This window comes from Drosophila teissieri, chromosome 2R, assembly GCF_016746235.2.
Source record: "Drosophila teissieri strain GT53w chromosome 2R, Prin_Dtei_1.1, whole genome shotgun sequence".
In the NCBI taxonomy this organism is placed as follows: Eukaryota; Metazoa; Arthropoda; class Insecta; order Diptera; family Drosophilidae; genus Drosophila; species Drosophila teissieri.
The window spans coordinates 21,426,462-21,447,388 of record NC_053030.1 but is presented as its reverse complement, the minus strand read 5'-3'; the positions used below and the strand labels follow the sequence as shown (position 1 = coordinate 21,447,388).

Below are 20,927 nucleotides of genomic sequence, written 5' to 3'. Positions count from 1 at the left end.
CTATCGGCCGCGTGCTATATTCATTGGTATCGAGTATTGCAAGCAATAAGTTAACTGATTAAAATAAATATTTAAAGTAAATTGATTTTACCTTTTCCTAGCATTAACTTACAAAGTAGTAGATATATGTCATAAGTTCTTCTCTTTGCAAATATTTATGAGCAGGAATACCCTCTTCTGAAAGTTATATCGAAGCCATCCAGATTTAAAAAACCTGTATTGACTAGTATTTATATTAATAAAACAATAATTTAAAATACGTGCTCAGTATATTATTTGTGGTTGGCTTTCATAATTAACACCACTATGAAAAATCGATTTTTTGACATAGCCTGCTCCTTTTGGTAAAACGTTACATATTTATATGTATATATAATATTTTCTTAGTCGTTATATAATATGAGAGCTGGTCTATTATTAGAATGTTACGTTTTCTCTATGAATTCTTTAATTAGCTATTTTTTACTAAGCACCCCTTATGTGCCAATCGATATCGATTTCTGCTAATGGTAAATTACTAATAGGTGGACGTATATTGTGTCAGAACAAATAAAATGAAACAATTATTTAAGTGAACTACTGTATAAATTTAAGAATATATATTTCGATAACCCAGTGCCAAGGGTACTCCTAACGCCTGAGCCGATAAGTTGCAGTCCATCACTACGGGCACACTGGTTACGCGTGGTCAAAAAGTGGCAAATGCGAGTTCGCAAAATTGGGTTATGTAGTGCCACCTACATATCGAGGACATGAAAGAAAAGATAAACACGCAAAATGTGAAAGTAAAATGTAAATGGGAATTCTGTGAAACAAAGCACGCCGAGTGGAAGCAGTACGACGCCATCACACAACACAATTTCAGACTCAAATTTCGCTTCAACGTCGCTTAACCTCGAACCAATGTGCACCGCGTGGAGGAGCAGTGTTGCAATCAAGCGTAGCCGAAGCAACTCTGGCGAGTAGTCGATACCACCGCGAATCGGTACTCACTCGCTCAGCGGCAGCCATTTTAACTTTTGGCGTCGAAAATACGGCGAGGAAATCTGAGGAAGCCGGAGATCCTGTTGGTCTGTGTGGTTTTTTCGCATCCAGCGCAAGCAGTGTGTAGTGCTCGAGGGCCCGTGGTTACCAGTGAGTGTGCGAGGAAGTCGAGAAGTTGAGTTTAAGAAGCGGAGTCGGATTTGCGGATCAGTAGTCTAACCAAAACCGAAGCGAAGATGTCGATGTCTGCCACGTGCTACAAGTGCAACCGGCCGGGCCACTTTGCCCGGGACTGCAGTCTCGGAGGCGGCGGTGGTCCGGGTGGCGTTGGAGGAGGCGGTGGTGGCGGCGGCGGCGGTATGCGCGGCAGTGATGGCGGCGGCATGCGTCGCAACCGCGAGAAGTGCTACAAATGCAACCAGTTTGGGCACTTCGCACGTGCCTGCCCCGAGGAGGCCGAGCGCTGCTACCGTTGCAACGGCATCGGTCACATCTCGAAGGACTGCACCCAGGCGGATAACCCGACCTGCTACCGGTGCAACAAGACCGGACACTGGGTGCGCAACTGCCCGGAGGCCGTCAACGAACGTGGACCGGCCAATGTGTCGTGCTACAAGTGCAACCGCACCGGACACATCTCCAAGAACTGCCCGGAGACCTCGAAGACTTGCTACGGCTGCGGCAAGAGCGGACATCTGAGGCGCGAGTGCGACGAGAAGGGCGGACGGAACTAGGCGCCACCACCCACCCGTGGCACCTCACAAATATAATCATCGAAGGAGGAATATGAGTAATAATTCAACACACGAAGAACAACCAGAAGAAGATGAGAAAGAAAAAAAAATGAAAAAAACGAAAAATCAATTTGCTACAACATTCACAAAGCCAGCCAACAGCAACAACAACATCTAGAAGCGATAGCAGCAGCAGCACCCAAGTCAAGATCAACCCCTCCAAAATAAAGAACCCACATCCACATCCCTTCACTAACACACGCAGCATATAAATCCATCCTGAATATCATCCAGTAACCATCGCTGATTCCAAAAGCCGAGCCTGCAGCGCGGTGCCAACGTCCCGAGAACTGAAAGAAGACAAGGAAGGAGAAGTATTGGCTTTCCGAGGGAAAGCCGCCAGATGAGGAATCACGGAGGCCACGGAGGAAGAAGGCAAGGGCTCCTCGAGCAGGGGTCGGAGGAGCAGAACCAGAAGACGATAGCCAACGGCAGCTGTGCAGCCGAGAGAGCAGATGACGCCGACGACGAGGAATAGGATGAGGACGAGGTAGAAGATGAGGAAGAAGACACGACGACCCAATTTGTAAGATGAGACTAAACCGCAACAGCAACAACAAAAGAAATCACCAAGCAAACCACTTTACTATAATTATACCTATATGATTATGATTATGCTGCAAAGTGTTTGAATTTACTAATTACATTATAACGAATGGAATGAAACTATATAAGATTATATAAAGAAAAATACCTTAAAGAATACTATTTAAATCTAATGATCCTATTAGGAGTTCCACAGCCAGAAACAACCGAATGAAAAGCGTAAATAAAAATTATAAAAAACCAATGAAAAAGCGAAGAATCAGGCGGCTAGAAGATCAGGCCACGTTACCACTCCACACTCCACTCAACTCAACTCCACTCCATCCAGCTGCTGCCGGCGAGCCTTGGGAATTCTCCAGGATCTAAGACTGCCTATCATCCAGTAAACCAGTATCCCACCCCTATACCATCACCATCAACGCCATCCATATCCATACCATACAACCATACCACCATACCACACACCCATCAGCCAAGACGCCCGGCAAGATCTCTCGAGCGGGGTAGCATGCTATGTAGCTCATAGCTGTGGAGCCAAAGGGGGCAGCAAACAAGAACAGAGAAGCAGACAAATAACAAGAAGAGAACATCAACAATGGTAGAGACATACACGACGACTTTGAAAACGGAACGCAACGCTGGAGAGGATGAGCTAAGCGGTTGAAGAAGCAGACAAGCCAAAGCCAGCGGCACTCAGAACGAACACTCAGTGGGCAGATGAAGAAGACAACGGCACACACACACCTTCAGTTCAGTTCAGTTGGACGGACGGGACACAAAAGATGCGAGACCGAAACCTACGTACGATGAAGGAAATGAAAATTCAAATATCACTGTGATTGTTTTTTAATTGTAAATTAAAATGCTGGAGCTGCTGATTTGAGACAAAAAAAAATAATCCCACACCGTGTGTTATGTCTTCCGGGGTAACTTCTTTCCTTCCATTAGCCCCCCTGCCAATTTAAGGCAGCTCCGCCCCTGAGCGGGAAAGAGCGATCGCCCGCTTTCGCACTCTCTCCTTCTCGCTCACGCAACCAGTTTACCGGCGATTTCCACAACTGCAGCTGCGGCAACACATGGCGCAGGCAGCTGATGGGAATGGGGCTGGGGGCTCTCTTTTCGCTTATGTGCTCACGCCGCTTTCTTTGCTCTCCTGCCCTGTGTGCAGTTCGCGTACCAGCGCACACACACACACACGCATACATAGGTACATACGGGCGCGCTAAGTGAATACATTCATACGTACAGCGTGCTGCGAGGTACAGTCGCCGCTAATGGTGAAAACTGGCCGTGCGAAAAGGCTGAAAGGCGGCTGGCAGAGAGCGCGAGGGAGAGGAAGAGAGCGGGCCTGGGGTGGGGTGGCAACATCAACTTCGCCGGCTGCACTTGGCAACAAGTCTGTCTGCAAGCGACTGCGACTCCAATTGAGGGTCAAGGTCAGCGCTCGCGCATCAGCTGCTGCGCATGTGTGACGACCACGACTGCGGCCGCGACGGTGACTCCGCGAAAGCTGCGCTCCGAGTTTCTGGAGCCGCACGCGGATGAGCAAGAAGCAGAGAGCGGTTAGCAGGCCGGTTTGGCCACTTTTCGCGGTTCTCCATGCTTAAGTGCGGTGCGATCGCGGGGCGACCGAGTAATCGCCGCATTTACTTAGGCCTACGAGGGGCGGTACGAAAGTTCTAAATGGCCACACTCATCTGCATTTGGGTATGCGTGCATACGGGTAAAGATACAAATGTATCTCAATGATTTTGGAATAATTCTGTATGTATGTATTACTGGTTGTAGTAGTCGAAATGTCTGACAACTTTCGATATTTCCATTATAAATTCAAACACTAAATACAACTTATTCCGAAAGTGAGCCAAAATTGCCGTACAGTACAATATAAAATTCAAAAAATGTCCAAAAGCAATTGCAATGACTGCACATGCCGTTTGGCCAACGAGGTGGGCCAGCTAAAGGGTGACTACCTTGAGTTTAGATGGGAATCCCCCGAGATCCCTCATAATACAGACCGCATCCCATAGCCATTGTGAATGCCCAGAGCAGGACGCTCGCCAAGCTGGTCCGCCAGATGAAGGATGGCTGCAAGAAGGACGAGGAGGCCAAGGAGTCCACTCTGTGCGGTCTGAATCCCTGCCTGAAGTGCCTGCAGCCAGACATATTGTACCACCTGGGCCTGAGTACGGACACCACGGACTTTCCCAAGGTTTTTGGGGATGTGAGGGTAAGTCCTATCCATTATAATTAAGTATCTAGTAACTATATGTTTCATAGTTCGTTTGTATGGGAGGCACTCCGGGGCGGATGGAAAACTTTGCCTACTACGTGATGCAGGAGATTGGGCTGAAGATAAACGCGGCCACCAAGCTACGGAACATATCGGAGGCCGGCCAGCGATTCTCCTTGTTCAAGGTGGGTCCCGTGCTCTGCGCCAGCCACGGAATGGGCTGTCCCTCGATCTCCATCCTGCTGCACGAACTCATCAAGATGATGTACCACGCCAAGTGCAAGGATCCCGTCTTCATCAGAATTGGCACCAGCGGCGGCATTGGCGTTGAGCCCGGAACCGTGATCATCTCCTCCGAGGCGATTGATGGTCGCTTAAATCCCGCCCACGAGATCCTCGTGCACGGCGTCAGTGTCCAGCATGCCAGCCAGCTGGATGAGAGTCTGGCCGATGAAATCAAGATGTGCCACGATCCCTGCAAGGACACTTACGATGCCGTCATCGGCCGGACCCTGTGTGCCCATGACTTCTACGAGGGTCAGTCGCGCTTGGATGGAGCCTTTTGCGAGTACACGCCCGAAATGAAGAAGGCCTACTTGGAGCAGCTGCAGAGCCAGGAGGTGAAGAACATCGAGATGGAGAGCTTGGCCTTTGCCGCCCTCACCAGTCGGGCCAACATCAGGGGCGCAGTCGTCTGTGTGGCCATCCTGAATCGCCTGAATGGGGATCAAGTGAGTTCATTACTGTAAATCATAGTAATGTTATCTTTAAACTAAAACCCAACTTAGATCAAAACGCCACATGAGATTTTGTCCAAGTGGGAGAAGCGACCCCAGGAGCTTGTGGCCCGCTATATACGCAAGGCTCTGTACCATAACGAAAATGACGATGACTCGGAGCAGCCGGAGGACGAGACCGAAGGAGCAGCAGCTGGGAATGGGGCCGGGGCTGGTGACACCCAAAAGGCGCCTGCAGAGGAAGCCGAGTAGTCTAGTCCTTCATGTCTAGGTAAACGGATGTGCAATGGTAGTTCAAAGTTTCGATCATTAAACACACGTCTGGTTGTTCAGTTCAATGGTATAGATTCTTTTATTAAATGTTCAATTATAATATTAGGAATTTATGCTACACAATTGATAGGTTTCTTCGGGTTTCATTTTTGGTTAGTACAGCTGTTGCAGAACCTTTGGATAGAGGCTAGGAGACTCGCTTAACGCTAAACTAGTCACGAAATGAGTACCAATGGCAACCAGGACGAACTGCGCCTGGAGCTCTAATCAGAATCACAAACAAAGTACACAATGCATGCGCATATATAGCTAATATTATCATAATCTGTATCGATATCCGTATTAAGTTACAATTTAAACTAAAACATGAGGTTCTGGTTCTATGGATTTCACTGTCCGCCCACCGTAACCACCTAAATCAACATACTGACGACGATGGGCAGTCTATAGCCGATGCTCCACTACTTCTCCGACTTGTTGCGCGTTTTCATCTGGCCAGTGGCGGTTCCACCCTGGGATCTGTCCGATTTCCGGCTGCTCGACCGGGGCAAGGTGGTGCAGCTAGCAGACATGGATTTGTCCTGCAATAAGTCAAGAAAGTAAATCAAAGGTTAGAGTCGGGACTTCGCTTGTAACATTTAAAACAACATGCTGCAAATCCTTAAGTCTGGGGGTTAGTAACGCAACTGTACAGAAAGATAATGCCATATTGGGGGCCATGGAAGTTAAAGGCGGAGCAGAAGTCGCCCGGCGGTGAGCGAAACATAACACTGGGATGATGAGAGCTTCGAAAACGGGCTTGCGGCTGGGCTTACTTCAAATCTGTGTCTCTTTGGCCGCCAGCTGCTCATCCTCGTGCTGCTGCTGCTGCTGGCTGGGATTAGCTTTGTTACGCAGCACATTAGCTTTGATATTCTTGAACAGTTGTCCGATACCTGACTTGCGTTCCACGCTGCCCGTCGATGTCTGGCTGATGGCGTCCGGTTGGGGACTCAGTGAGTGCTTCTTCGGTGGCAGAGGCGGCGGTGGAGCACGTCCCTTGCCATGGTTGGCCTTGGGCCGCAAATATGGTGATGGTGAGGCTGATATAGAGGGCTCTGGTTCTAGTTGGGCACGGAAACTGTGCTTAATCTCCTCCAGAGTATCTCGCATCTCACGAGGCGACATTGGACGCGGCCGCTCGGGCAGAAAAGGATCTGGAGCAGATGCCGAAGCGCTAAGAACCAACACAAATGGGTCTATTGGTGGATGGACATAAGGCTTGCTTTGGGAAGATAACCCTGAATCAGCACTTTCCGCAGATCCATTTGGAGTTTGGTTTTGACTTGTATCCAATTGTATCTGCTGGCTTAAATCCTCCATGTTCTTAGCATCCACTTCAGATGAGACGCTTTTAGTTGGTTCTTCAAACAATGCATCCTCAAACTGCTCCTCTTCTATAGAATTATGCTTCCAGTTTTGCGGCAACGCCTTTTCCTCCTTCTCATCGTTGGCCACCAATTCATTTATGTGCTCCTCTATCAAAGGCAAGGCTTCATAAAAGGCCTCATCCTCCGCATCATCGTTCTCCTCCTTCACCACCTTTTCCACATCCTGGTGTGGGATGTTTTCAAAACTCTCCACAATTTTCAGTTCTTGAGCTCCTGGAACTGAGTTCTCCCCACGCGCACCTTGAAAATACAGCTGGTTGTCTAAGTAGACCTCGTCCCTCATCTCTTCCAGCAACTGCTAACCAACACCAATCTCTAAACGGATTAAGATAGTTCCAACAAGAAGAGCTGAAATGATTCCTACCTCATTGCGTTTGGACTTGACTCGACCCTTGGAAGCGTTTGTCATGGAGGAGGTGCGACTGAGACCACTCACAGGTTCGGCACTCGAGTAGCCAGAGCTGATGTCATCCTGGCTGCGAATGTTGTAGCTGGAATGGATAGGAAGTAATTAGATTAGATAGCAATAGCTAGATGACAAGGTGCTTTAAAATCGACAAAAAACTAGGGGATTTCCACAAATTTGAAGAATTATGTGGGATTTGCTAGTACTGAATAATGACTCACTTGAAATCGCCCGCATTCTTGGCGGTCACATCCACCTCCGTAAAATACATGCCCGTGGAATGGCGTGTTCCGCTGCCGGATCTGCCCACAGGCGTCTGATTTCTTGGCCTCAGGAGTCGCGCTCCCGGGGCATTCGAACGCATGACCACCGCCGACGATGTCATCGAGGACATCATCACGTTGTCCAGCTCGTCCTGGGTGCGATGCATATCCGGTTCGCTGAGATCGCTGAGGCTGTAGCTCCGCTTGATCGTCTGCACCAGATTGCCGCCTCCCTTCAGTGGAGCAATGGTGTTAGGTGGGAGCAATGGTGTCGTGGGTGGTGGAGTAGAGCACAAGAGTTGGCATTTGAATAATTTAATTTTAACTACAACTAATCGAAAACTTATGTGTAAACGTAGTTATAATACATGATTGTAAAAAATAAAACTGCAATTGGGCGACAGTGTTAATGTGATGAAGTGTAAGTGTCTCGCTGAGTGTTTCAAATTCGTTTGTTCGCTGAGTATCTGTTTGCTTGATGGCAGCCATCTTCAGTAGTTTTCCACATCCACCTCGGGCGTGGGATCGCGCAGCTTGCGCCGGGAGCGGATCACACTGGAGCTGGAGCTGCCGGCGGCCTCCATATCGTTGTTTTTCTGGGCACGTTTGCCCGCAGCTCTGGCGGTACCTGCGGCACGACGTGGCTGAGCCTTCCGGACGGGCAAGTCTCGGAGACGGGCTGCTCCGGCATCGCCCAGGGGCTCATCTTCGTGCTCCACCTCCTCGCTAACCTCTCGAATAACCAGTCGCCTGGTCTCGGCCCTCGGCTCGTAGATCGTCTCCGTGTAGCTCTCGATGCTGCTCAGGGAACTGGCCCTCGGCAGCCAGTTGTCCGTGCTGTCCATCATGTCCTGGCCCCGGGACAGCTCATCGGCCGAATGGGAGTTCTGCAGGCCGCGTCCATGGCCAGATGGCGCCGTGGTCAGCGCATAGGTCTGGCGGTAAGCGGGTTAGTGGCAATCGAGCGGTGCAGGCAGGTGCGTTGGGGGTTTAGTTGGGATTTTGAGTTTTGTTTGGTGGGTTAAATGCAAAGAAACATAAGTGAAGAAACGAAAAAGTTAATTAAAATAGAGGCAACGCAAAAGTCTGAAATTGAAATGAATTGCAGCTGGGTCAAATGAAGCGCATACACACACGCCCAAGATATGTCTCATGCCCGGCATCTATTTATATTTGTATGCCCTACCCTAGAGGCGATTCGGAATTGGAATTAGAATTGTGCAACTGTGCAACTGGGCAACTGAGAAGGCGACAACGGCGATGGGCGAGCGGAATCGGCGGAATGCAAATGTGGAAACAGGAGTGTTCGGCAGATGTCTCGGAGGAACCAGATATATACCTAAAAAAGTACTTTTCGCTTTTGTTCCGAAGCAAACGAGTTTCTTTGTCTAGAAACAAAGAAATAAAACTCCCTTCTTAAATAAAGAACCCATTAGAATGAACAGTCATAGGTAAAAACACATATATATTCTCCCTTTCCTATCCCGCATTCGAACAGATGTCTTTGTCAGTCCACAAAGAAAGCTCAAGTGTTCCAGTCATCAGATGATTAACTCAGATTCTTTGTTAAAAATCGTATTGAGTGGCCTTAAGGAATGTGCAACTGGACCAGCTAAACAAATCACTTGCACCTTTCATTCTATATTTTGTCTAATTTTTGACCTACATCAAGGAGCATTAGTTCATCATTCGGTGGCTGCACTTCAGATGCCATAAACTCTGTTGCAGCCCACAAGTGACTTGGCCCACATCTGAATTGTTTACAAACAGTTGTGAATTGCGGCGGGTATCTGGGATCTTTGGCATGGGTTTGTTCAGATTTTGTTTTTATTACATTATTTCAACATGTTGATTTATCTTTCAGCGTGCATCACGTATAGTATATATAGTGATCGGACTACACAAAGAGAAACACACTACAAACTAAACCAAAACAAACACGCAAATGGCACAAAAGAGCATTCCATTCTAGACGTTTAAGCTAAATAATAATAAAAGTAAATGTAAAGAGATGGCGATCAAATGATGAAGGCGATGATGCTGATGATTCTCCGACGAGGAGCTCCCCGCTTTCTGCTGCAGATTCGCTGACCAGTTGGCGATGATCAAGATGGGCACGCGAGAGTGTTGCGCAAATTTTTCGAATATAGAACAGCAGAAGCTGATGTCTGTTTGCTGCTCACTTTATGCAACGACGCTGGAGGCGATCGAAAATGGCCAAATGAATGTGGTTACCGAGTGAGTGTGCGAGAGTGTGGGTGAGTGTATCAATGGGGGCAGTGTGTGGTGTGTGAGGTGTGTGAGGCGTGTGTGGGAAGGATTACCTTGATGGCCGTCTGCATGAGGACATTGGTGGCATAGTTTACTCCCTTGGAGCCCAGCTGCAGGACCGCCGAATAGCCCCGCTCTTTGGCCTGGTTCACGTACTCGTCGATCTCCTGCACAAAGAGAAGAGAATTACGATGTACCGAGCGATCTATATATATACACTCGAGTTTTTCGGGTCCCACCTGTTCGTGGCGCGTCAACATCGGATGCACGAATTTGCGATACAAAGTCGAACTGCCCTTTGTGGCCGGCGAGAGGAGCCAGAACACCAGGGCCACCTTCACCTCGTAGTAAAACGGCAGCCAGGATATGAATATGTCCGTGAATGTTTCTATGCAGGTGAAAAATGCAAAGACAATCCAGTACATCATCCATTTAACCTGAGGCGAGAGTTGAATAAACATCAGAATACATTTGAATATACAACAATAATAGCTTTACGTGGACAAATACTTACATATTCCTTGACATCCTTGGTCCTGACGGCCTTGTAGGAGGCGTAGGCCGGGTACAGGGTGCCGCAGAACAATCTGAAAGCGGGAAACAGTAAACTCTGGGCACAAGTGCGCGGCGCAAGGAATATGACAATCAGCGAGCAGATGCAGGCCGTGTTGAAGGAGAGGCATGGCAGAGGACAGCGCTGCAGCAGCTCCAGCAATCGGCCCAGCGCATTGAGGTTCTGGAGAACTTTGGGCGTGGGTGCGGAGGCCAGCGGAACTCGCTCCTCCACTATGTAGGCTCCGCCGTACTCATTCTCGGGGAAATCGCTGTCCAGCGAGCTCAGCGAGTCGCCCAGCTGATACAGCGGATATGGGGCCCGTTGCTGCTGCCGTTGTTGTTGTGGGGCGTAGATAAACTTTGGATACACGGGTATCACGTCCTCTGGCTGGTCCTCGAGCGAGTAGCTGCGTCCGTAGACGGTGCCCGGCGGTTGGCGTAGGCGGCGGAGATTAGCTGGCCGCTGGTAGAAGAGCGGCTGCTCCTGCTGATAGATTGGCCTCATGGCAACGGGGATGCATTGCCCGCAGCGCGGATCGCAGATCGTTCCTGGCCGCTAGAACGCCGAGCAGAGACTGCCGGAGCTCGGCGTCTAACGCTCAGGCGGGGGGTCTATTAATAAACCCACGATCGGGTCTAGAGAGAACCAGCAATAGAGGAGCACTCAATGTTTACACGGAGGAATGCGCCGCAGTTCGGAAACTAGCGACAGACGCGTTCAAGAATGTAGCACCACTAAGTCCCAAGATATTTAAATCTTTAAGTTGGAAAGGGTGTTGGTAATCGATTTTATCATTTAGACACCAAAACTATATATCTTTACATTAAGTATGATGTTAAATATTTTTTTTAACTAGAGTCTAGTTTCAATAGTCAAGGTTTTATGAAATAAAAGGAATTTCTAATGATAGAAATAAGCTCTTAGAGAAGTACTATTATATAGGTACTAGTATATAGGTATCACAAGCGTTCACTGTACTGTGTGTTCGAACAAAGGTGCTGCTAGCAGCCTGGCCGCGACTGTGCCACATTATGGGCAAGCGTTGAGTTGCCAATTCGACCGCGATCTATAAATATTGACAACAATAGCGGAGTCACAGAGAGTCGCCGGGTCGCCGACAGGCTATATCCACATGTTCTGCACCCAAATCGGGCGAGGCGAGTGCGTCGGCCTCGGAAACCCAGCGACTCAGAAACTCGGAAAGTTGCATCTCCAAATTAGGAGTTCAATTGAGGGTTACACACACACAGGTCGCACACACTCGCGCACAAGTGAACGGTACTTTGCGACAGCTGATTAATAAACAAACAATCCGGCGGCAATCAGAGAATCGACGAGGAACCACGGAAATGTATAAAAATCAGAAATCAAAAGCGTGACGCCCACACAATTAGGAATCGACGACGAGTTTCGTAGGTGCTTGCTTTTCTCGGTTTCGAAGGCCGAGCTTGAAAAGTTAGTTTTATTTTTTGGGGGTCAGCAGCTGCAGCGCTCTCACTCGCACTCGCACTCACCTGCGGGGGCTATGAAGTTGGGGATTGCTATAGTAATCGGTTATTACTCACATTATAAGCCGCGAAAACAGACTGCTGATCATCTTGGTGGCCGCCTGACTGCTCTAGGTGAAAATTTGCAGGGTATGCAATTAGTCCACTCCGTTGTCCTTGCCTTTCCTTTTCAACCCTAATTTTCACCTGGAATTTCCTCGACTTTTTCCGTAAATTATATGATTTTTGGGGATACGTGTTGTCCAATTTCGAAATAAACTTCACTGACTTTTGTTCAAATCGTTTCCGATTTCATTTACTTTTTGGTTACTGCGATTGGATTCGGAGGACTTCGAGATTAATTGGCTACGCAATTTTTAGCACCGTGTTGCGTCGCCACTGGATAATTGCGAATCGCCAGCTCGACCTCAACTACATGGCTTTGTGCAATCTCAGTCGAAACAGCCGATGCTTTGTGCCCTGTTTTGCAACTGCATTCGCATTGCCCGCGAACAAATCGCTTTTGTTTAATTCTCAGCAAACAAAAAGAAACGCTTGCAGGACAGAGACAGACGAACAACAACAAAGCTGCTGCGCTAGCGATGTGTTGAAATTTTCGTTCTCGCACATACTGCCAAAACAAAATACCGCGTGCAAAAATACCAACCAGATGCAAATGCCATATGGTTACACTGTTAGACTAAAGCGGTAAGTTGCTAGTTCCAGCCAAGTTGGTTTATTTTAGTTAACAATTTTATGAAAAAACAATTCTCAAAGCTGATTTAATACCACTTTAAAATCTTTTCTTCGTTATATGCAAGAAACCCACTGTGAAATCAATGTCAGATATAGCATCGTATTGTACATTTGCTTGAATGTGGTGGGTTTGCTGTGGTAAGTTTCTTGGAAGTGACCGTACTGCAAGTGGCGCGCTTTTTGTTTCTCAACGTTTTCAGCGATCTCAATTTGCAGCCACACCATTGACTCGAATGGCAAATTGACAAGCCGCACATAATTTGGTGAAATAAGAGTAAAAACAAACGAAAATGGCGCAAAACGCACCAGACTGTAAGGACACGCAGGTGAGTACAATTGCATCACACTGAGATGTAAAACATTCAATTGGTTTCGTCGCAGGATTTTCAATTTAAACTGCACGACAAGTTTGTGGCGTTCAAAAAATGCGGTGAGCCCCGCAGCAATGTGAACCTTTTGGCGGTCTCCAGCAGCCGGGGATTGCTCTTTGCCGGCAGTCCAACGCAGCCGGAACTTAAGGGTAATGTAGCTTGGCTCCCTAGCTCAATATGTATATCTAACCTGGCTCTACTTGCAGTGATCATTGTGAAGGATTTGGCCAATGCGAAAAGCACAGGCCAACAGCCGCAGGCGCGTCTTGTGCCACTGCCCAGTATTCCGAATTACATTGCCTGCAGCTCCGATGGCAACCTGCTGGCCGTGAACCACACTCAGAACGGCACCAGCCTGCTTAGCATATATGCGGTGCCAACGTTCATGACCCCTGATGTACGTCCTGTTTACAATATTCGACTGGCCGCCGAGGATCACGTGCACGCCGTCCAGCTGCTCTGGAATCCCGTGCTGCCCAACAGCCTGGCTGTTGTTTTGAGCAACGGAGCACTCGGGATGTATGCCCTGAAGGAGGGCGGCAACTTTGAAATGCACTCGCTTGACAAGAATCAACAAGTTAAATGCGGCTGTTGGTCGCCTAAGGGCAAACAGATAGTTCTTGGTTTTCCTGGCGGAAAGGTGCAGCAGTTCAAACCGGATCTGACTCCGGCCAAGACGCTATTGTGTCCTCCGAATATACACGATGCCCCCTTTGACACCATTGCCATCCAGTGGCTGTCGACTTTCCAGTTTGCGGTGATCTTTCTCCAGCATGGGGAGGACTGTAACCCCTCGCTGTACATCCTAAATGCTCCCAAGGCAGGTGCGCCCAGCTATACTAACTACTATGACATCTGCTACAGCATGAACGGCCCGAGGAACCATCAGTTTCTCTTTAGCCATGTGCCCCAGTGGAATCTGCTGCTCGTAGTCTCGGCCAATGGCGTGGAGGTGGGCATCATGGGAACATCAGAAGCCGGCGATACACCCACTTGGCAGCAGTTTACATTGCTGGATGAGGCCCGCATTGAAATGCCCCTAAGTGAGGACAAGGAGGAGACCTTCCCGCTGGGCTTTGCCTTCGACACCTCCTCAACGCACCAGCTGACGATAAACGAGCAAAAGCTGCAGACCATGCCCATGGTGCATGTTTTAAGTTCAGATGGATTATTGCTCTCCTTCGACTTTCTTAATGTGCTGCCGACAGCGGTGTCTGTTTGTTCGCCACCTCCTCCAGTGGCAGATACTTCTGGGCAGTTCAGGTCGCTTAGCACGCTGCTTCCTATTGAGGAAAAGGATCAGCCAGCTGTGGCCGCCAGTCCGCCCTCCAAGGCTCCTGCTGCAACTCCTGCTGCTTCCTCTGACATATCCTTTGCCTTTACACCGAATACCGTGACATCAACTCCAGCTCCATCGAAGGATAAGCCCCCATCGCTGTTTTCTGGCTTTGGAGCAGCGGCACCGAAGGCACCTGCTCCGCAGCTATCCTTTGGCACTGCTCCGACTTCCTCTCCACTTTCGTTTGGTGCTCCAGCTGCCAATGCAGCCAAGCCTACAACACCATTTGGAGGATTTGGCACGCAGGCAACGGCTCCGGCTATGGGTACCATGTTTTCTGCTCCAGGAACAAATACCTTTGGTGGAATGGCATTAAACAAACCAGCTGTTAACAGTGTGACACCTCGAACGATGGCATCAGGGCCAACAGCTCCAGCAGCTGCTCCTGCTTCTGCTCCTGCAAACAAACCACTATACACGGTTCCTCCAACATTCACAGCAGTGGACACAAAACCAGCTACATCAGCGCCACCAACTGCAGAGGAAAGTCTTAAGCCTGATGACACCGAGCCCATTATCAAGGACATGATTGCCCTACAAATTGAGGCCTTCAGCCAGGATATCCAAAAGCAGAAGGACCAGACCATGCAACTTCTCAAAGGCGTGAGTTTTGATGATTTTACACTGTTTATGTATAAAAGTTGTTTCATGTATAAAAGTTGTTATTCCTCAGATTGCAGCTCCATCTGCTTTGAGGGCGTACGCCAAGAGACTGGATGATCTCCAGGAGCTAAATGAACAAGCCAAGGATGTGGAGTTTGAGTTGGATGTACAGGGATTGCGACATGGTCTTAATGAGGCCTATGCCATCGTAGCAGAGTGCCGTGGAAAACTGGAGATTTATAGAAAACCAGAGTGGGTAACAGACTCATTTTGAATATATAACCTAGTTTAAATCCCTATTTTCGTTCAGGATTACGCGTTTAATGAACTCAAGCTCCTGTGATCCAGCAGGCCGTCGCATGTTAGCGCGTCTTCAGAGCTACGTGGCCGCCAATGAGGCCCAGCTGCGTCTTGCCCAACAGCATGTCGATGTGCAGTGGGAACAGTTTCAGGATGTTGTGCGGCGCAATTCAAAGTCTCGCATGCACATGCCTTGCCTGGAGGGAATCTATCAAAGACTGACAAGACTTCAAAACCTCGCTTCTGACCAGCGAATTCTTCAGAACAACATCAAGGCTAAACTTAAGGAGCGCGGATTGCTTCAGGCCGCACTGCTCGACCAGGAGAAAAGTCGCACCCGCACCAACGAAGCGTTAGTAGAAGTCATTATTATCTCTCCTTTATGCAACTATAACTTTTTTATTTAGAGTGGATACATTGGCCGACTCCATTCTGTCGATGAGTCTTAGCCAGATAGTGGACTCTAATGCAGCCAAGCTTACTCAACAAAGACTAAAAAAAATCCGTAACGTTGTGCAGCTGCAAAAGATCAACGTTATTTGTCCACAGCGTCCGGATCGAGTGGGGCTCAAGTCGGAGGTTATTTTGGAAACCAAACGTAGGGCGGAGCAGATTAAGAAGGCAGCAGCCAAGCCTATAACAGCCAACAAATACACCCAAGCAGCAGTGGCTCCGCCTGCCAAACCAGCTGTGGTATCCACGCCAGCTGTAGCATCTATGCCACAAGCTAATCTTGCAGTGGCTTCTCCGCTGCCAAAACCCATGCCATCTAAACCGTCCCTTGTGGAAAAACCTGGAGTGCCCACACAACCCACTACTCCAGTGGCTACGTCATTTTCCTTCAGCCAAAGCAGTCCGTTTGTAAAGACATCTACTGTGACGCCAACGACAAATACTCTGACTCCTGGAGAAGCAGCCAAGCCGGGTCTTTCCATGTTCGGTGGCTTGGGCAGTACTAGTGGCAGCTTTAGTTTTGGCGGTGGTGGTGTCAAGTCGGCACTCTCATTTGGAACAGGATCGCCAGCTGTGGCAGCTTCCACACCAAAACCAAACCCGTTAGCAGCGGTCGAAAAACCTGCACCAGAGCCGACTAAGCCCAAAGAACAGCAATCAACTCTAGAATTCAAGGCGGTGAAACCCGAAACTGAGGAATCAAAACTGCCACCCCAAACACCAAAGGCTGAAACAGAAAACAAATCCTTCGGATTTGGCGGATTTACAGGTACTGGAGGTGCTGTCGGTAATGCTTCCAGCTCCCCGTTCAGTTTTGGCGGGTTGGGCTCATCTCTGGGCTTCGGGGGATCAGCCGCAACGGTTCCAAAATCGGAACCTGTCAGCACAACAGCCACTAGTGCAGGACCATCAGCTTCAACTGCACCATTTGGCATGTTCTCGGCAGCTTTGACAAAACCATCGAACTCTGAACCTATCAACACAGTGACTAGCAGCACAACCAGCATTACCAGCAAGCCCACGCCCGTAATAGCTTCGATCAGTGCAACTGATGCTCCTTCCGTGACCACAACAAAAGCGGTGACCAGCAGCTCGGATCCTATTGGTGGCCTCTTCAGCTCTGTGAACATCTGCAAGCCCAACACTCAAGCAGGTAAGATATATTTTCCTATAACATTAGATCTGACGCGTAGAATTGGTGTACCCTAATTTATCTTTTGCCTTGCAGATACCACCAAACCAGCCAACATTTTTGGGGGTCTCAACAGCGGATCATCCTCTGGTACCTTTTCGTTTGGCGGTGGAACTGCGGATGCCTCAAAGGGATTATTTGGTAGCATCAACCCAGTGTCTACAGCCACAACAGCTCCCACAAGTGTGACGGAGGCGAAAACCAAGACTGATCCTATTTCAACCACCGCATCAGCTAACTCAACTACTACCACCACGACTGCTGTATCAAGTCCAGCAGTAATTCCTCCGGCAGTAACCCCAGCAGTTCCCGCAACATCTAGCACAACGGTAACATCCAGCGCTGCTGTTCCTGGCAGCGCGTTCTCCTTCTCAAATGCATTCAGCAATTTAAGTGCGGGAGGTGCTGCAGCTCCAACTACTGCCGCGCCTGCTCCCTTAGCTGCCAACAGCTCCACCGCAACTACCGCCAGTAACTCGTCGACCTCAGTGTTTGGTGGTGGCTTTGCAGCAGCAACATCAACAGCGGCTCCGGTAGCTAATCCCTTCCAATCAGCTGCAAAAAGTCCCATTTCGAGTGGAAACATTTTTGGCAGTATACCCAAGCCGGATACCAGCGTTTTTGGAGGAGCTACTGCTACTACTGCTCCTTCAAATACCACGGCTGCGGCAACACCAGCTGCTGCAGCAGCTGCACCACCAGCAGGTCTCTTTGCGTCGGCCGCGATTAGCAATCCTTCGCCGTTTGGAAGTCCCACGACTGGAGCACCAGCTTCTGGCGGAAACATTTTTGGTCAAGCTGTTAAGCCCAGTGTCTTTGGGCAACCAGCACAAACAGGCGATAGCGGAGGATCTATTTTTGGTGGCGGATCAGCCAGTTCACCTTTTGGATCGAGCTCAATTTTTGGTGGAAGTAATGCGCAGAGCGCAGTCGGTGCCCCGACTGCCGGAAGTACTTCAGTCTTTGGCCAAAATGTGTTTGGTCAATCAGCAGCAGCTGCACCGGCAGCAGGTGGAAATATATTCTCCAATCCCGTCGGCTCCCCGCAAGCTTCTGCCTTTGGTGGCGGAGGAAACTCGATTTTCGGTTCACCAGCAACCGCTGCAGCTTCGCCTGCCTCTGGCGGATCGATATTTGGCGGTGGCAGCAGCTCTGGTGGATTTGGCTCCTTCACGCAGACAACACCAGCTCAGGGTGGCTTTGGTGGTGGATTTGCCCAGAGCGGCGGAGGATCTGTTGCCCAGACAGGTTTTGGATCACCTCAAACCCCACAGCAACCATCGACACCTGGTGGCTTTGGGGCCAAGCCCGTCTTTGGTGGATCCCCGGCATTCGGAGCAAGTCCGACCTTTGGGGGAGGTGCCACCTTTGGCAGTCCAAAGGGATTTGGTGGATTTGGCGGTGCGACCCCAGTAGCCTCCCCTCCAGCCTTCGGTGCTGCTGCAAAGCCGACACAAGGAAACATTTTTGAAACGTTGGGTGGACAGGAGTCGGGACTCTCCTTCGGAAATCTTGCTCAGACAGGAAACTCAAATACGCAGAAACCAGCCTTTGGCGGGTAAGTTTTAAGAATGTACGGGTATGGTACTGGATGGTTCTGACGCAGCATGAACTTTTCTCATTTCAGATCGAGCTTTATGAATTATCGTTGAGTTAATATTAATAATATACGTGTTGCTTGTTCAGTTTCCATGAGATAAGAATACCACTTAAAACTAAATCATTATTAAAAGTAGCAAAAACTGTGTTTTTTTAATTCACTGTGTACTGGACTCTTGATATTTACGTGTATTTCTTTTATGATAAGGTTTTTTTTTAATGGAATTCCCAAGCCTGATATGGTGTGCTGATACTGAGCTTCTCTTCGCACTCATTTCAATCAAACATCTCATGAGATGCGGACACGTTTGGCTTGGATTCCCTTGTGGATTTGGTTGCTCTGCGATTTGGGTGATTCTCTCTTCCTAGAGGAATTTTGTGGAAATCATATTGAGCCCAAAATAGTCGGCGGGCAAAATGCAAAAATTGGAAATTCTGCCTGGACTGCAGCTGTATACAATGCCACGCATTTTATCTGTGGTGGCACGCTGATTCATAAGCGTTTGTACTTTCTACGGAACATGATTAATTTGTAATAAAAATATTGTTTTTTTAGGATTCGTTTTAACAGCTGCGCATTGCATAGATGGCCAAGAGTACCTGTGAGTAAAAATTTCTTTTACAGTCAATTTTTAAATAAATATAATTCCCATTCCTTTCAAAAAAGATCAGTGCGTTTGGGTGCCTACAACATAAGTGAGCCCATGGATCGGAAAGTTGTCATTAAAGCAATAATGCATACCTTGTTCAACAGAACTATATCCTATGAAAATGACATTGGCCTGCTCAAACTGTCCAGCGACGTGATGTTTAATGGCAAGTGTTTGTTTTGACCGTCCAGAAAATGTTATAAACCATACATCTCTGCAGTCTATATTCGTCCAATCTGCATCGTTGCGGACAAGCGTCTTGCCGCCCATGTGCGCAACGTGCGGACTTTTAAAGCCTTCGGATGGGGACTTAAGAAGGACGAAAGGGCATCCGATATACTGCAGACCGTCACCCTTAACCACTTGGACAGCTTCGAGTGCTTTAGGGACTTGGGAATTCAGCTTAGTTCGCAACAGATATGCGCTGGTGTACCTCAAAAAGACACTTGTAGGGGAGATTCTGGTGGTCCCTTGACAAACAATGTCACTGTTGGTGAATCTGGCACCCGCGAAGTTCAGTTCGGGATAATCAGCATTGGAAAAAGTACCTGCGATGGTGTGGGAGTGTATATCGACGTGATCAGCTATGCGGACTGGATTAAGACGACAATAGATACGTATTATATCGAGGATAAGCCACAGGCTCCAGTCATCTTTAAAAATATACCGCAGCATCAAGATGTTTTCCTGTACACGGACTGTGGCGGCGCCAACATCGCTGCGAATTTAGAGGCCATAATTAATTGGCCCAATTTCAGGGCTTTGGGAATCTTGATTACAAACCGTGCGTATTAACACTATAATGTTCGACATAAACACAAATAATATTTTCCAGAGTTCGTCTTAACCAACGCCAGACGCTTGCCAAACACTGCATCAAGCTTGTAGGTGCTTTACGAATGGAACATGTTACAACGAAACTAACATATTATTTGAATTATTCAACAGAGAAGTAAATGTGAGAGGAAGGACGAATTTCTACGAGATGTATAGGGTGGTCGGCATCTTCTCAAGCCCTGGCAATGACATAGCGTTGCTTAAGCTTAATCGACCTGTGACAGGCCCAGGTAACTTATCATAATTCATGGCAGTATTTTTGATCACTAAACTTTCGCTTTGCAGAGGGAATGAAACCCATCTGTATGCTGGCGAACGCACGAGACCAACAGATGGCCTCGTCTACTCCACCCTTCACCATGATCTTTAATGCGCCAGCCCTTGGGAGTCTGTATGATGTCAATGTCGGCCTGGCAAACCCATACCAGTGCTCACAAGGAATCCATAGACGAGTAGAGTTGAGTGAACTGTGCGTCGTCACTACTGTCGGAGCGAGCCGACTTGGAATGCCTAGCTATATATTGGGAAAGAAGGTATCGAATTCGGGAAGGACATGGTTAGTTTTGTATGGTATCCTCAGTGAGTCTTCAAGTGGTCGTGGTCTGTACGTTTTCACAAACGTTATAAAGTTTTCGGAATGGATTGCATACACAGTTAAGTTTAACTAACTTTCCGACACGAGGTGCGCTAATCAAACTATTTAATAAATAATAATGCAATGCAATCTTTTCCCACCAATTTACACCAATGTTTAAATTCAAAAAGTATTTTTAAAGCTAAATTAGTTTTTATAGAGCAGACTTATCAATATTATGGACATCGCAAATGCGATTACTGATACCATCAT

The 20,927-nt window shown here is 48.2% G+C and overlaps 5 protein-coding genes across 22 annotated transcripts; 4 read left to right on the top strand and 1 right to left on the bottom strand.

The window, feature by feature from the left end:
* The first annotated feature begins 883 nt into the window (after nucleotides 1-883).
* On the top strand, nucleotides 884-3,222 carry LOC122614941 (CCHC-type zinc finger protein CG3800). The gene has a single exon (XM_043789714.1). It carries the CDS (start codon nucleotides 1,221-1,223, stop codon nucleotides 1,716-1,718), a length of 498 nt encoding a protein of 165 aa, XP_043645649.1. The 5' UTR covers nucleotides 884-1,220; the 3' UTR covers nucleotides 1,719-3,222.
* A 472-nt stretch (nucleotides 3,223-3,694) lies between these two features.
* LOC122614938 (uridine phosphorylase 1) lies at nucleotides 3,695-5,632 on the top strand. Of its 4 annotated transcripts, none has more exons than XM_043789708.1 (4): nucleotides 3,695-4,289; nucleotides 4,341-4,554; nucleotides 4,605-5,288; nucleotides 5,346-5,632. In XM_043789708.1, the coding sequence occupies exons 1-4, from the start codon at nucleotides 4,255-4,257 to the stop codon at nucleotides 5,544-5,546; spliced, it is 1,134 nt and encodes a 377-aa protein (XP_043645643.1). In that variant the 5' UTR covers nucleotides 3,695-4,254; the 3' UTR covers nucleotides 5,547-5,632. The 4 variants fall into 4 exon arrangements, with proteins under 4 accessions (XP_043645643.1, XP_043645645.1, XP_043645642.1 ...); XM_043789710.1 differs by having other exon boundaries at nucleotides 3,698-4,273; nucleotides 4,355-4,554; XM_043789707.1 differs by having other exon boundaries at nucleotides 3,707-4,289; nucleotides 4,355-4,554.
* A 245-nt stretch (nucleotides 5,633-5,877) lies between these two features.
* LOC122614933 (receptor expression-enhancing protein 1) lies at nucleotides 5,878-12,600 on the bottom strand. Of its 15 annotated transcripts, none has more exons than XM_043789697.1 (8): nucleotides 12,059-12,598; nucleotides 10,452-10,524; nucleotides 10,177-10,374; nucleotides 9,991-10,104; nucleotides 7,625-7,899; nucleotides 7,362-7,488; nucleotides 6,503-7,292; nucleotides 5,878-6,148 (listed from the first exon to the last, which is right to left on the bottom strand). In XM_043789697.1, exons 1-8 carry the CDS (start codon nucleotides 12,088-12,090, stop codon nucleotides 6,129-6,131), a joined length of 1,629 nt encoding a protein of 542 aa, XP_043645632.1. In that variant the 5' UTR covers nucleotides 12,091-12,598; the 3' UTR covers nucleotides 5,878-6,128. The 15 variants fall into 15 exon arrangements, with proteins under 15 accessions (XP_043645632.1, XP_043645630.1, XP_043645631.1 ...); XM_043789695.1 differs by having other exon boundaries at nucleotides 6,383-7,295; nucleotides 12,059-12,597; XM_043789696.1 differs by having other exon boundaries at nucleotides 6,383-7,292; nucleotides 12,059-12,597.
* A 189-nt stretch (nucleotides 12,601-12,789) lies between these two features.
* Nucleotides 12,790-18,750, top strand: LOC122614931 (nuclear pore complex protein Nup214). The gene is made up of 9 exons (XM_043789688.1): nucleotides 12,790-12,874; nucleotides 12,953-13,062; nucleotides 13,118-13,256; nucleotides 13,314-15,049; nucleotides 15,120-15,301; nucleotides 15,360-15,701; nucleotides 15,757-16,955; nucleotides 17,031-18,552; nucleotides 18,622-18,750. The coding sequence occupies exons 2-9, from the start codon at nucleotides 13,027-13,029 to the stop codon at nucleotides 18,644-18,646; spliced, it is 5,181 nt and encodes a 1,726-aa protein (XP_043645623.1). The 5' UTR covers nucleotides 12,790-12,874; nucleotides 12,953-13,026; the 3' UTR covers nucleotides 18,647-18,750.
* On the top strand, nucleotides 18,743-20,874 carry LOC122614935 (prostasin). Its single transcript, XM_043789705.1, has 7 exons — nucleotides 18,743-19,094; nucleotides 19,150-19,195; nucleotides 19,261-19,409; nucleotides 19,464-20,027; nucleotides 20,079-20,127; nucleotides 20,192-20,310; nucleotides 20,366-20,874. The coding sequence occupies exons 1-7, from the start codon at nucleotides 18,890-18,892 to the stop codon at nucleotides 20,746-20,748; spliced, it is 1,515 nt and encodes a 504-aa protein (XP_043645640.1). The 5' UTR covers nucleotides 18,743-18,889; the 3' UTR covers nucleotides 20,749-20,874.
* The last annotated feature ends 53 nt before the right edge of the window (nucleotides 20,875-20,927 follow it).

Coding starts and splice junctions, on each gene's coding strand:
- LOC122614933 (XM_043789690.1), bottom strand. CDS start 10,997: ATGAGGCCAATCTATCAGCAGGAGCAGCCGCTCTTCTACCAGCGGCCA. Junction 10,375..10,451: donor CCAAGGATGTCAAGGAATAT/GTAAGTATTTGT, acceptor CTCTCGCCTCAG/GTTAAATGGATGATGTACTG. Junction 7,900..9,990: donor TCATGCAGACGGCCATCAAG/GTAATCCTTCCC, acceptor GCTCCACTGAAG/GGAGGCGGCAATCTGGTGCA.
- LOC122614941 (XM_043789714.1), top strand. CDS start 1,221: ATGTCGATGTCTGCCACGTGCTACAAGTGCAACCGGCCGGGCCACTTT.
- LOC122614931 (XM_043789688.1), top strand. CDS start 13,027: ATGGCGCAAAACGCACCAGACTGTAAGGACACGCAG. Junction 13,257..13,313: donor AACGCAGCCGGAACTTAAGG/GTAATGTAGCTT, acceptor CTCTACTTGCAG/TGATCATTGTGAAGGATTTG. Junction 15,302..15,359: donor GAGATTTATAGAAAACCAGA/GTGGGTAACAGA, acceptor ATTTTCGTTCAG/GATTACGCGTTTAATGAACT.
- LOC122614935 (XM_043789705.1), top strand. CDS start 18,890: ATGCGGACACGTTTGGCTTGGATTCCCTTGTGGATTTGGTTGCTCTGC. Junction 19,410..19,463: donor CAGCGACGTGATGTTTAATG/GCAAGTGTTTGT, acceptor ACATCTCTGCAG/TCTATATTCGTCCAATCTGC. Junction 20,128..20,191: donor CCAAACACTGCATCAAGCTT/GTAGGTGCTTTA, acceptor ATTATTCAACAG/AGAAGTAAATGTGAGAGGAA.
- LOC122614938 (XM_043789707.1), top strand. CDS start 4,226: ATGTCCAAAAGCAATTGCAATGACTGCACATGCCGTTTGGCCAACGAG. Junction 4,290..4,354: donor CGAGGTGGGCCAGCTAAAGG/GTGACTACCTTG, acceptor CGCATCCCATAG/CCATTGTGAATGCCCAGAGC. Junction 5,289..5,345: donor ATCGCCTGAATGGGGATCAA/GTGAGTTCATTA, acceptor AACCCAACTTAG/ATCAAAACGCCACATGAGAT.